We start from the raw sequence: 14,270 nt of genomic DNA, 5'->3' as shown, positions 1-14,270 counted from the left end.
CACATCTTTGGACTGTGGGAGGAAACCGGAGCACCCGGAGGAAACCCACGCAGACACAGGGAGAATGTGCAAACTCCACACAGACAGTCGCCCGAGGCCAGATTTGAACCCGGGTCCCTGGCGCTGTGAGGCAACAGTGCTAACCACTATGCCACTGAAACAAGGAGAAATTTCTTCACTCAAAGTGTTGTGTATCTTTGGAATTCTCTACCCCAGAGGGCTGTGGATGCTCAGTCGTTGAGTATATTCAAGACAAAGATCGATAGAATTTAGGATACCAAGGGAATCAAGCGGGAAGGTGGAGTTGAGGTAGAAGATCAGCCATGATCTTATTGAATGGTAGAGCAGGCTCGAAGGGTCTACTCTTGCTCCTATTTCTTATGTTCTTATGTGTAGATTTATATATATATATATATGGATGTAAAACAGGAATATATCAAAAGTTGATCAGTGGAAAATATTTATGCAATTATTTGCCATTTTAAAATGATGTGTATGTAATTCTTCAGCCACATTACAAATGCCATTGCACTGATTACTCAATTAGCAAATAGTCACTTGCAACTACTTCCAAGTCACTAAGGAGCTCAAAGAAATAATCAAACAACAAAGTTAAAATCCAATGGTAAGGCAGAATTGGGGTAACCAAATGTAATGCACAACTAATTACAATACAGAACCAAAAGAGAAAGGACTGTTGGTAACCAACTTGCTGAGCTTAACAAGAACAATATTCAACTCTATCCCTCAGCTCCCCAAGGGACTGACGCTGTAATTGTGTGTTTATTGTCACACGCATACCCGGGTGAATTTCTTTGTATGGCTGCCTGGATTAAGTTCCAAACTTGACTAAATAATTTTGTTTCATGATATTATTTAATGTGACCAAATACATTTTCCCCAACTTTTCCTAAACCTGTGCATCATTCTCTCTCCCAGTTAATCCAGACAAATGTAACTTTTATCTGTTATTTTAAAGGAACCAATGATCAGGATGTTGAAAAGTATAAAATTACAATTTATTAATTTTGAATTTCCAAATACTGTAACCTACTACCACCCCCCACACCCCCTCAACAAAGCTGTCTTTAGAAACCACAAAAATGCTACAGGAAACTTTGGTTTATCCGGAGGTTGTTTGTCCGGAATACTCGATCTAACGGCAAAAATCAGGAGCCGTTTTCTGTAAGTTTTTTTTTAGATCTTGTTCTTTTTTTCCCCCCCCCAGTCAGGCACTGCAAGGTCTGTAGCTATAGCAACAGCTTCAGCTAGAGACGCTTGCAGCTGCAGCCGACTCTTTAGAAGCTGTTGCTAAGCAACAGTGTTTGTCGTCAGATACGGAGATGAAAACCTCCGTATGCTTCAACATTAACTTTGTATGTCCGGCAGTTTTGATAGATCGGCAACACGCCGGTCCCGTTGGTGCCGGATATCACAAAGTTTCCTGTACTTATAAGGGAGGGCAAGGTAACTTGCACGTTATGGCATATAAGAATGCCATGTAAAGGAATTTCCAATATATCATATGCATACTGTAGTGCATTTCTGATGTCAAAATGAAGAATAGCTTTTCTCTTCCCTCCCAAGAATATGGGGATTCAGAATCCTGCATGTAGACAATACTATTACAATTTTTGTATGAATTGGGAAGGCAGTTTTGTGTTCTGGATTCAACCCCACTGCTCTAACTCATTTCATTTAAGCCATCAGTCACAACAGTAAAATTCAGTTGGATTCAAATCCAGATTCAGGTGATTGGACAATACTGTAATAGATACAATAAGTTATCCATAAATGTGTTGGAAGTGAGTGAAGTCAACAAAACCTCCCCCTAAAGCAGAAAATCAACAAGAAAACAAATACTGCACAACACAATTAAATTTGGTTTGGTGAATTGTTTAGAACATTTACAGAATCCCCTTACAATGTATACTTTGACAATACTGAAACTCAGCAATGATTAAATAATTAGTTTCATTGTTAGATTCATATTATAGACTGCATAATTTAAATTAATGAGGATACTGTCATATTAAATGCAGGGAAATGAAATCTGCTCACCTGACAATTACATTATTTGCATTTGAATGTGGGATCACTGGGAAACAACAGAAGGCACCAGATTTTAATTATTTTTATTATAAATGAAGAAATTCCAATCAACATTTGTGTCATTACTGAAATGTCTGAAATATTTTGGCTCACTGAGATACGGTTCTAAAATGCAGATAAATTATTCGATTAATTAGTCTGTACACTGAACTACTAATATTGATTTAGTGTCTTTTTTAATCAGAAATATATTATACAAATCCCTGTATTTAGTTGCCATATTAGGGTCACAGCCAGTTCACATACACATTAAAGAGGATTAATATCTGTCCTTAATTTCAAAACAAGGGCATAATGTACACAACACTTTAACTACTTTTGCTTCAAGTGCAAGGACAGATTAATGATAGATTAATGTCATTTAAGTCTTTATTCAATGCTCGTTAAAAAATTAATTTAATTCCATATCAATGCAAGACATTAGTGTCAAAGAATTGGAAAACCCATTGTGCTGAATTCAGGCACATACCTTACACAGATCAAGGGCCACAAAGTAGGGTTACATGACCTCAATTTGATTAGCAATGCGTTAAGTATACGAAAAAATTCTCAGTGCAGCACAGTGCTGAAGTGTTCCAACGTGCTGTACCATAGTGTTACCCTGCAGAGGATGTGGTGCTTCTCCAGAGGAATGAGGAAAAGTTTGGATGGGTCAATTGCTATGTACTCATGCACATACCAGTGGGTCAGTTTAAGAGTGTTGGTTTGTCTGCCCACTCTCCTAATGGAAAATGATGGTGAGGCACCAAAGGCTTTTTTTTTATAAAAAGGGGAAAGGGGAATAAAAAAAACTTTAAAATGGGAACCAAAGATTAACAAATGCATAATTGCTGACAAGCGTCCATTTTCAAATGGCAGAACTAGTTGCTCATTTACACTACCTGCATAAAATAATAATTCCCCAATAAGTAATGATAAAAATAAGCTACTGCATGTAAATTACTTAGTTATTCCATTAGTTTGGTTACTACAATTCCTACTCTTTTGATTCTAGTCACACATTTAAATACCAATTTCTGTTCCAGCAGACTCTGATTTTATTAATTCTTTAACCCATTGGTTTTCCAACTGGATTTCCCCATCCATTGGAGTTTGGGAAAGTGTTCCACAGGGTGTGCAAGATCATCAGATTTCTATTCATTTGTCATGACATTTCTGTATTTGTTGACTTTAGCATTTTATTTCTGTAGCTGTGTACTAATAAAAAACACATTTTCTGAAATAATAGCACTTCCTCAGAGTGCGAGAATATTTGCGGGGGGTTCAGAAGAAATTCTCTCTCATTCAGTGTCTCAATTTTGTTTGCACATTTTTAGAAAGATAATAAACCAAAAACTTGTATTATTTGCAGTATTTCCTGAATAAACCACAAGATTATTGTAATTCTACAGGAGTGATAGATATTTCATTGCCCATGAGTGGAAACAAAAATGACAATTGAATTATGTGAAACATCATTTAATGGCTAGCAAACCGTGCACAGCGTACTAGAATTATTTAAAGGCTGCACCAAGGCTCGAGGTATCATTCACTCCTACAGAATAAACAGAATATCTCACCAGTGACAGTAAGCTCTAGACATTCTTTCACTCATATGAAAGACTGTCATAACTCACGTGTGCTGCCAGCATGTGAAAGAAAACAAAGAGCTCATTGTCAACGATGTGATTCTCTCTATGCAAATTTATTTTTCTATAAAATGTTACATCGCTCAACAGGTTAACACTATGATAAACTGTTAATTGTAACATCTTTCTTTCAACTGTATGGAATTCATCAAACACCGTACCAATGCAAAACTGTAGAGAGACAATGGGCCGTATTTTCCGATCGGAGGCTTCCTGCGTGCGGAGGCCTCCGATCTGGAAAAAATCTACGCCCTTACCCGAGGTCTCCCGAGGTGCATATAGTTCCGATCCTGGGCCTCTCCAACTCCAAGTGAGCAGGGCCCATGCATCCCAGAGGTGCATGCGGTTCGCAAGCGTCCCTGGGATCACGTGGACCATGGGGAGCCAATCAAAGAAGGGAATCCCCCTTCATACACTTGACAGATAGACCTGTCAAATATATGAATGGGGATCACCCCCAAAAACACAGTAAAACATTAAATAAATTTTGAAAAAAATCACATTTTTAAATGAGTTGAAATTACAATAAATTAAATATTTTAAACAAAAAGTTAATTTTTTGAAAAAAATAATTCAATTTTTTATGGGGCTAAAAAATAAACTTCCTTTTTTTTTTAAAAAAGTATTTTTAAATGATAAATGAGTGAAAACATTTTTTTTAATACATTTTTCAAATTTTATGCTGGTAAAAGCAGGCCTTACGCCTGCTTTTACCAGGCGTAAGATTTCTATGGGTTTTCTGCGGGCGGAGGTGCTCCAGAAAGCGGAACTATCCGCCCACAGAAGCCCTTCTCTAGGGCAGGCGTCCGATCTGTCAAGAGCATTCTTGACATCGGAAATGTTGGTTTTCAGCACATGCCTGAAACCGGCATTTCCGATGTCCCTACGGGTGTGTACACAGCTCGTACACACCCGTAGGCATCGGAATATCCGGTCCATTATTTTCATTCTTTTTCTCTAAATTATCTTCCCCTGCCCAAAATGCTGTATTGTGTTGATCACTGATTTGTGCATTCAATTTCCTATACGTCAGAAGAAGGTGCTAAGCAGAAACAGGTGCTTTCTCCCCAAGGAGTCACCCTGGACCACTTGCATGTTTCCCAGTGGCTGGATCAAGAACAGCAGCAGACTCTGGGATACACCAACTGTTCATTATTTGAGCTGCAGAACAGGTGCATCAAAGCACGGCCCAAAATGGAGAGAATTTTTAATTTTCTTCCTGTTGTTTTTCCATCTGAAAGAGTAGGCAAGAAACATGCTCTCAGGGCTCTTGCGAATGTTAACAGATGTTCCAGAGGGACACCAAGGTGCTTGGATTTTCCCTTCCCTATGGTGCAAGCAACTGATTTCTCACTGAAACTCAATAGTACAGTTGAGATCAGAAACTTTGCAGACATAACTTCTCAGAACCCATGTGCAGGAAACTTTCGATTTACCGGCACCTAAATAACCGGAAATCTCGGTTAACCGGCAAAATTCAGGAGTAGGTTCAGGTAAGTTTTACTTCATATTCTACTTGCCTTCCTCGATCTGTTGCTGTGCAAGGGTGTGGCTGCAGCTGTTGCTAAGCTACAGAGACGCTTGGAACTTGTGGCCATTGTTTTGAACCTGTTGCTAAGCAACAGGGTTTGTTGCTTTATACGGAGCTCTCAGCTCTCCGTATCTTTTACTACAGCTTTCAGTTATCTGGAATTTTTGATGAACCGGCACCACGTCGGTCCTGTCAGTGCCGGATAAAAAAAAGTTTCCTGTAATTTGCCTTTAATACTTTGAAAGATTGCTTTGGACTTCTGGAGTTTTGATTTAAATTACGTGCATTACATTTAAAAAAGGAATTGTTTTTTTTTTTAATGTATTTTCTCATTAATTTCCCCCTCTTGTAGTCTCTCTATGCCACACCCCTTCCCAGTAAAGATAGACTTGCTCCTAGAATCTACTGATACCATTCTATAGCCAGTCACTACGATGCATGCAAAACTAGTCTAGATCAACTACAGTGGGGAAGAATGTACCTCTACTCAGCACCTCATTATGTTAAGATGGTCAAGACTGCAAATCTGCCACATCCCACCACGTTGTTTTAGAGCTCCAACGTGCTGTGCCACCATGCAACCCAACTGGTGTGTATTTTAGCAGTTTAAAATATTTTGTCACTACTTTATTAACTTTCATTTCATTTTTATGTTTGCAATCTTCCTAGTTCTCCACTAATTTGTTGAGGATTTCAGCTATATACAGAGATAACAAAGTTTACTTTAACTAAAATCTCAGTTACAAAAGTTAATTGCCAATTCCTTCAAACTGCATAAATGGAGACATAGCCACACAGTCTTTGACACAACTCCTATAAATATTGTAAATCCTTTTCATATTGAAATGAATATTACCCTTACTGAGTTAAGTGATAAATTAACACAAATTAAAATAAAATTCCTCTTCAAATGCCATTTTGGCTATGTATGGCAAGTTACCCAAGAATGATTAAATTTAATTATTTAGTATTTTGCAACTGTCTTTTACAAAAATAAATTGGCACTTATGAATTCCCAATTATCTTTTGCATTCCTGAGTTCAAAACCTTTAATCAGAAGTGGTCACCTACCCTCCCATAGATCTTTAAAAGACTTATTTAAAAATTTAGAAACTAACTCATAGTTGTTATGACCCTTCGCCTTCCCCAAGTACACACAAAATATATTCCAATTAAAGTTGAAATGCGAAGTGAGGACATCCTTCATTTCTCCTCCTCCCCCTTCCAATTTTGGTTTGCTCTCCTTTATAGCCACTCGCTCCCCCATTGTGGCTGTGCAACTCCACATTTCACTCGGGCAGAAAGAATCGCAAGCTTGTTTGAATACAAACTCTTCCACAACTGCCAACTTTGCCGGAAGCCACCTTGGCCAATGCTGATTCATTTAATTGCACATCTGAGTACATCATTTCTAACACTGGGTGGCACGGTGACAGAAACAGAACATGGTAATAATAGTTTCTGCTAATGCAAGTTTCAGTCTTCAGTGAGATTATTTTGAATTGGTTATTTACTATTCAGGCTGTGGCACTACAGTTATTGGATTAGGTTGGGACCTCACACTGGTACTGTGGTATATGAAAGCTGAAAATATGTAGAAAATGAATTGCAAAGGAACTAGAAGATATAATCACTCTTAACAGGCAATTAAAAATAAAAATACAAAACAAAAAAGAAATCAGATAAATGAAATTGTTTTATCCATCAGTATTTAAGAATAAAATAAAATAAATGGACAGCAAATTGGGAATACAGGAGTATTACCAGATGAGTCGTTTTGACTGAACAAATAAGACTGTAGGCTATTAAAGATGCACAGAATAAAATGCAGAATGGTGTAGTGTAACAAGGCAAAATGTCCACAAACAGCAAAAGGATAAAGGAATGCAAAAGCAGATCCAAAACTTAGAAAACAAATAGACGAAATGTGGGGAAATGGAGCATGGTATAAGAAGGGCAATATTGAAACAATAACAATTAAAATACAGGACAATACTGAAACTATAAAAATTAAAATACAAAATTTAAAAAAATCTATTTTTAAAGAGGAGCCAACAGAACTACTGTTTTATTTAAATAGAATACAGAGAAAATAAGGAGTGAGAATAAAGAATTAAATGGAAAAAGTGGAACAGCGAAAAGGATGGAAATTAAAAGTTTATTCAAATTAAAAGTTTATTCAAATTACTTGGGCTGGTAAGTTTGGATGAGGACCAGTGACTTCGTTCATAGTAGTCCGAGTGCAGCATTTAACTTCACTACATTTCAGGCCATATTACTAAATAAGACTGATTTTTGTTCTGTGGGTTGTTCTATAAAAAATGTAATCTACAGGAAACTTTCTGATATCCGGCACGGACGGGACCGAGCTGGTGCCGTAACATCAAAAGTGCCGGACATATCAGAGTTAATGTTTAAACATACGGAACTGAGAAGCTCCGTGTGAATCAACAAACCCTGCAGCTTCAAAACAGTCGGCTGCAGCTGCAAGCGTCTGTAGCTGAAGCTGTTGCTATAGCTACAGACCTTGCAGTGCTTGACTGGGGGGGAAAAAAAGCAACGAGAACTAAAAAAACATATAGAAAACGGCTCCTGATTTTTGCCGTTAGATCGAGTATTCCGGACATATAACCTCCGGATAAACCAAAGTTTCCTGTATTTGTAAAATCAAAGTTCTTGTTTCAAAGCAAATCAGCCCTGATGTCCCATTGTGGCTCCCAATTTATAAATGAAAAGCTGATGTGATTTTGAAACTCACAGTATGTTTCTTGCTCAACATTCTATTTAAAGTTGCAAAATGATAGCTGTGGTATTTTGAAAAATACTGGGTTAGAAGTATGTGACATATTGCATCATGGAAATCTAGTACGCACATTTTTGTTAAATTTCCATCGTTCCTATTATCCAGATAACCAATAGCAGTTGGTTGAAAGGTTAAAGAATAACCAATATACAAACAGCTCACCACTAGGCCAAATGCATTTACTAAGAAAGGAGAACGTGGGAGAGTAGTAGCTGCAAGAATCAAAACAGTCATCCAAGTTGAAGCACAAGCCAGACACAAGCCTCAATAGTCAGCTTAGTTTAGGATCATGTAGTTTATATAAACAGCTGCAGGACCCAAGGTAAAAGTTTAGAATGAATCCATATGAAGTGCTGTGTCACGAATACCTGAAATGTATAGGTCAGAATTAAGTGTCCATTCCAAAAAATGGGGCGCAAGAGGGAATTAAGCATATTTATACAATTTATTTTGCATTCATTTTGAAAATGCTATCGCTGAGCTAAATTAGTATTCTTGTCTCAGAGTAAAAAATCTAGATTCAAATTTGAGCAAATAATCTAGACCGACACTTCAGTGCAATACTGAGGGTGTACTGCATTGTTGGAAGAGCCATCTCAGATGCGTTGTTAAACCGAAACCCTGTCTGTTCAAATGGAAGATCCCATGAAACTAGTCAGAGGAACAGATACTTTCTCCCAATGCCCTGGCCAACATTTATCCCTCAAGCAACGCCATCAAAAACAGATAAGCCAGTCACTGCTCACTTGCTGTTTGTGGGATCTTGCTCTGCACAAATTGGCTGGCGTGTTTACACTTAACTGCACTTAAAAAGCATCTCATTGGTGAAGTACTTTGGGGTGTACTGAACACATGAAAGGCCCTACATAAATGTAAGTTCTTTCTTTCTATATCCTATGTTTAGAAGCACATTTAAGAACTGTATTTTTCAGCACAAATACAAAAACATGTTTCTTACAGATCCTTTACTTAGAATATTCCAACTATAAGTGCTTGGGATTTTGAAAATACATATGCAGTAAGAAGAAAGATTTGCGTTTATATAGCGCTTTTCACGACCACCAGACGTCTCAAAGCACTTTACAGCCAAATAGCACACAGCAAGCTCCCACAAACAGCAATGTGTTAATGATCAGATAATCTGTTTAGTGATGCTGACTGAGGGATAAATATTGGCTAGGACACCAGGGATAACCCCCCTGCTCGTCTTCAAAATAGTGCCATAGGATCTTTTATGTCCACCTGAGTGGGCAGACAGGGCCTCGGTTTAACGTCTCATCCAAAAGACGGCACCTCCGACAGTGCAGCACTCCCTCAGTACTGCACTGGAGTGTCAGCCTAGATTTTTGTGCTCAAGTCTCTGGTACCCACAGCCTTCTGACTCAGAGGTGAGGGGCTACCAACTGAGCCACAGCTGACACAGTAATGAAACTGTGGCGCCCTCTGTCGATCACACAGCTAAAAGCCAAGGGATAACAATGTAATGCACTTCATTTTCCAGCGAGTTGCATTAAAATCAAAAATAAAATTCAAGGAAAAATTTAGCTTTTCAAAAATCAAGAAAAACTGCACAATATTTGATGGCAAACAAAAAAATGCTATTGCATTTTTTTATCGTGAGTGAATTCTCATACTTGTCAAAATTCTGAAGCCTGCATATAAATTCTACTAGTCTCGCCATTTCTTTTCGTGGTCCTTTTCCAAACCTATTCTGAAAATTTTGACAAATAAATATAGCATTTAAGTCACACCAGCAATTTTATGCCGACAGGTCAGAGTGAAAGAGGATTACTCAAACTGGTGTATAAAATCACACCCCAGGCCATTGAAAAACCTTGCATGAAGGTTTAACCTACAGTACACAGTTCTCTATTTGAATGTTTCTGCTACCATATTCAAATAGATTTTGAAAGCAAAATTATCAAATTCAGTTTGATTGCACGAAGGTCACCTGTGGGATTATTTCAAATACAAAATGATGTTGAATTAATAAACAGATTATGGGTAAATGAGACATACAAAGCAAAGGCAGTACTGCAGTGCGCATTAATAGGTGAATTCACCTATAGGTGACTATAATGAATTTCCCATGGATAGCTTGTCCTTTTAAGCTTACGGTCATGTTAAGTCTTTTAAAAACTACAAAGTGATGCAACATCGAACAGCATATTATAGGGATTACGACAAAATGATCCATACCTCACACTGTTCAGAATATTTTTTCTTTCCTGTTCTTCCTTTCGTGCCCGAAGCTGTTCCTGTGCCATGGCCATTTCTTCCTCCATGGAAGACAATTCCTCTTTAGCACGACGACGATTCTCCTATTGAAGATCATTACATTGCATAATAATTCAAGAGCCATATTAAAGTACAACCCCAGCCAACGTAGTATCTTTTACTGGTCTCTAGGGAATAAACATTCAGTATCACCCATTTCAAAACCTTGCTGACTACAGTACGACTTGTGTACCATAACAGGAACCAGATTACAATTTTTAAAATTTATTTTGGAGATATAATGAATCAATGTTGCATAGTTCTCTAATTTCCCCAATCTTACTTTATCAAATTTGTTGTTTCTGGTATATTGGCCTATTACTAAAGCTCCAAATCTTTCCATTATTCAAAGTTACACATATTGCTCCATTCACAGAACTATTAAAAAAAAGCGATCATAACAATTCATAATAACACTGCAATAGCAGGTGCGTAATTAATTCCTGGTTTTGTTCCTTTGACTTGGTTCCAATCCTACCTATCCCAATGCTCCTAGCACATATCCTACAATAGCTTCTGTCCTGCCTGGCAGTCACCTTAAGAGTAACCCATGTAACAGTGCGCAACCTCCACTCTTCTAACTCTGGCCTTCTTTTCAACCCCTTCTGTACTGGGATTGGACACCTGGCTTAAACTTCCTATGAACTGACATCAAGTAGGAGTGGGTAGGCTGTGATGATGAGACATTAAGGGCAGTCGCAAACAAAATGTAAAATACACTTCCACTTAACTAAAATGGGATTAAATTTTAATATTGGCATAACAGATGAACAAAAAGTTAAAATGTTGTATCACATTTTTAAGCAGGCAGATTGAACCAGGTTAAAATTATATTGGGCATTTACAAATTTTCTCTAAGTGAATAACCATCACACTTCCAATAGATATTTCAGGAATAGCGTGCACAAACCTGCAATCAACACTCCATGGTACAGGAATACTACAGCTCATATGAAATTATTCTCGTTTAGTCTTGTATGTTTTGTAAGGTTTTCCCACATTCTTTTTATAACTTCCTTTCCACCTTGAGGGATGGAGACAAGACTGAGTGTAGGTGATTTATGGAACAGGAGTGGGACAGAGTACAGGCAAGCCAGGGAGAGAGAGAATCACGCTTTCAGAAGTGAAGTTGCTGTTTACCACTCTTATTTGATGTCAGACCACAGGAAGCTTGAAGCCACGTGCCCACTGCCAGTACAGAAGGGGTTGAAAAGGAGGCCAGAGTTAGAAGAGTGGAGGTTGCACGCTGTTACATGGGGCACTCTTAAGGTGACTGCCAGGCAGGACAGAAACTATTGTAGGATACGTGCTAGGTGCATTGGGATAGGTAGGATTGGAACCAAGTCAAAGGAACAAAACCAGGAATTAATTACATGCCAGCTATTGCAGTGTTTTTACGAATTGCTATGATCACTTTTGTTTTGAAGAGATTCTGTGATTAGAGCACCTAGAACAGGAGTGGAAGGCCTGAAAGTAGGGACAGGAGGCCAGGGGGAACGTCAGCGGCCCAAATTGTAAAAAAAAATTAAATGATCTGAATGTGGTGCAAGCAGGCCAGGGAAAATCAGCAAGCCAAAATCCAAAAGTTTAAAAATTGCACAATGTAAAAATCCAGTAAAAAGCTAAATACAAAGCAGAGCTGGGCAACTTGTGCCAAAAAAGCACCACCAGCGTTGGGAGGCTTGTAACTGCAGCTTCGCCATACCACCACCTAGTGGCCAGAAGCCCTGCCAGTACAGTGCAACAAATGTTAATATGTTTTTTCAATTATAAAATATTGGCATGTTCCTATGGTTTCTCCCCCCCCACCCCCATTATAAATGTTGAAATATGTGGAAAAATGTGACATATAGATTGGTCTAACCAAATTAGTAACAATACTGTGGAAGGGGAATTCCTAGAGTGTATACGGGATGGTTTCCTGGACCAATATGTCGAGGAACCAACTAGCGATCAGGCCATCTTAGACTGGGTATTATGTAATGAGAAATGATTAATTAGCAATCTTGTTGTGAGAGGCCCCTTGGGGAGGAGCGATCATAATATGATAGAATTCTTCATTAAAATGGAGAGTGAAGTAGTTGACTCAGAGACTTGGGTACTGAATTTAAATAAAGGAAACTACGATGGTATGAGGTGCGAGTTGGCTACGATGGATTGGGGAATATTACTTAAAGGGTTGATGGTGAATAGGCAATGGCAAACATTTAAAGATTGCATGGATGAACTACAGAATTTGTTCATCCCTGTTTGGCATAAAAATAAAACAAAAAAGGTGACTCAACATTGGCTAACAAGGGAAATTAGGGATAGCATAAGATCCAAGGAGAGGACATATAAATTGGCCAGAAAAAGCAGCAAACCAGAGGATTGGGAGCAGTTTAGGATTCAGCAAAGGAGGACAAAGGGATTCATTAAGAGGGGGGGAAATAGAGTATGAGAGTAAGCTTTCAGGGAACATAAAAACTGACTGTAAAAGCTTCGATAGATATGTGAAGAGAAAAAGATTGGTAAAGTCAAGCGTAGGTCCCTTGCAGTCAGAATCAGGGGAATTTATAATGGGGAACAAAGACATGGCAGACCAATTAAATACATACTTTGGTTCTGTCTTCACAAAGGAGAACACAAATAAACTCCCAGAGATGTCGGGGAACATAGGGTCTAATGAGAGGGAGGAACTGAATGAAATCAGTATTTGTAGGGAAATACAAAAGGTAAATCATGCTTGACTAATCTACTGGAATTTTTTGAGGATGTAACTGGTAGAATAAATAAGGGAGAACCAGTGGATGTGGTGTATTTGGACTTTCAGAAGTCTTTCGATAAGGGCCCGCATAAGAGACTAGCGTGCAAAGTTAAAGCAAATGGGAATGGGGTAAGCTACTAACTTGGATAGAGAACTGGTTGGCAGACAGGAAGCAAAGAGTTGGAATAAACACGTCTTTTTCCGAATGGAAGACAGTGACTAGTGGGGTACCGCAAGGATCGGTGTAAGGACCCCAGTTATTCACAATATATATTAATGATCTAGATGAGGGAACTAGATGTAATATCTCCAAGTTGCAGATGACACAAAGCTGGGTGGGTATGTGTGCTGTGAGGAGGATGCAGAGAAATTCCAGTACGATTTGGACAGGTTGGGCGATTGGGCAGATGCAGTATGTGGATAAATGCGAGGTTATCCACTTTGGTGGCAAAAACAGGAAGGCAGATTATTATATGAACGGCAATAGATTGGGAAAAGGGGAAGTGCAACGAGACCTGGGTGTCCTTATGCACCAGTCGATGAAGGTAAGCATGCAGGTGCAGCAGGCGGTTAAGAAGGCAAATGGTATGCTGGCCTTCATAATGAGAGGATTCAAGTACAGGAGCAAGGATGTCTTGCTGCAGTTGTACAGGGCCTTGGTGAGACCACACCTTGAGTAGTGTGTGCAGTTTTGGTCGCCTTATCTGAGCAAGGATGTTCTTGCCATGGAGAGAGTGTAGTGAAGATTCACCAGACTGATACCTGGGATGGCAGGAATGACGTATGAAGAGAGATTGGGTCGATTAGGCTTAAATTCACTAGAGTTTAGAAGAATGAGAGGGGATCTCATTGAAACCTATAAAATTCTAACAGGACTAGACAGACTAGATGTAGGAAGGATGTTCCCGATGGCAGGGGAGTCCAGAACCAGGGGCCACAGTCTAAGGATAAGGGGTAAGCCATTTAGGACTGAGATGAGGAGGAATTTCTTCACCCAGAGAGTGGTGAACCTGTGGAATTCTCCACCACAGAAGACAGTTGAGGCCAATTCATTAAATATATTCAAGAAGGAGTTAGATATATTTCTTAAGGCTAAGGGGAATCAAGGGATATGGGGAGAAAGCAGGGACAGGGTACTGAATTTGGATGATCAGCCATGATCGCATTGAATGG

The 14,270-nt window shown here is 38.8% G+C and overlaps 1 protein-coding gene across 3 annotated transcripts in view; it reads right to left on the bottom strand.

Moving 5' to 3' along the window:
• dhx38 (DEAH (Asp-Glu-Ala-His) box polypeptide 38) overlaps positions 1 to 14,270 on the bottom strand; it is a 95,973-nt gene that overhangs the window by 11,915 nt on the left and 69,788 nt on the right. For all 3 annotated transcript variants that reach the window (XM_085991729.1, XM_085991727.1, XM_085991728.1), the window contains one exon: positions 10,274 to 10,395. In XM_085991729.1, coding sequence (XP_085847855.1) covers positions 10,274 to 10,395 — 122 coding nt within the window. The remainder of the gene's footprint in view (positions 1 to 10,273; positions 10,396 to 14,270) is intronic.

The sequence above is a fragment of the Somniosus microcephalus genome, chromosome 6 (genome assembly GCF_052327205.1).
Source record: "Somniosus microcephalus isolate GS21.2 chromosome 6, FLI_Smic_1.0, whole genome shotgun sequence".
In the NCBI taxonomy this organism is placed as follows: Eukaryota; Metazoa; Chordata; class Chondrichthyes; order Squaliformes; family Somniosidae; genus Somniosus; species Somniosus microcephalus.
The sequence above is the reverse complement of the archived record's forward strand: the minus strand, read 5'-3'. Positions and strand labels throughout refer to the sequence as shown.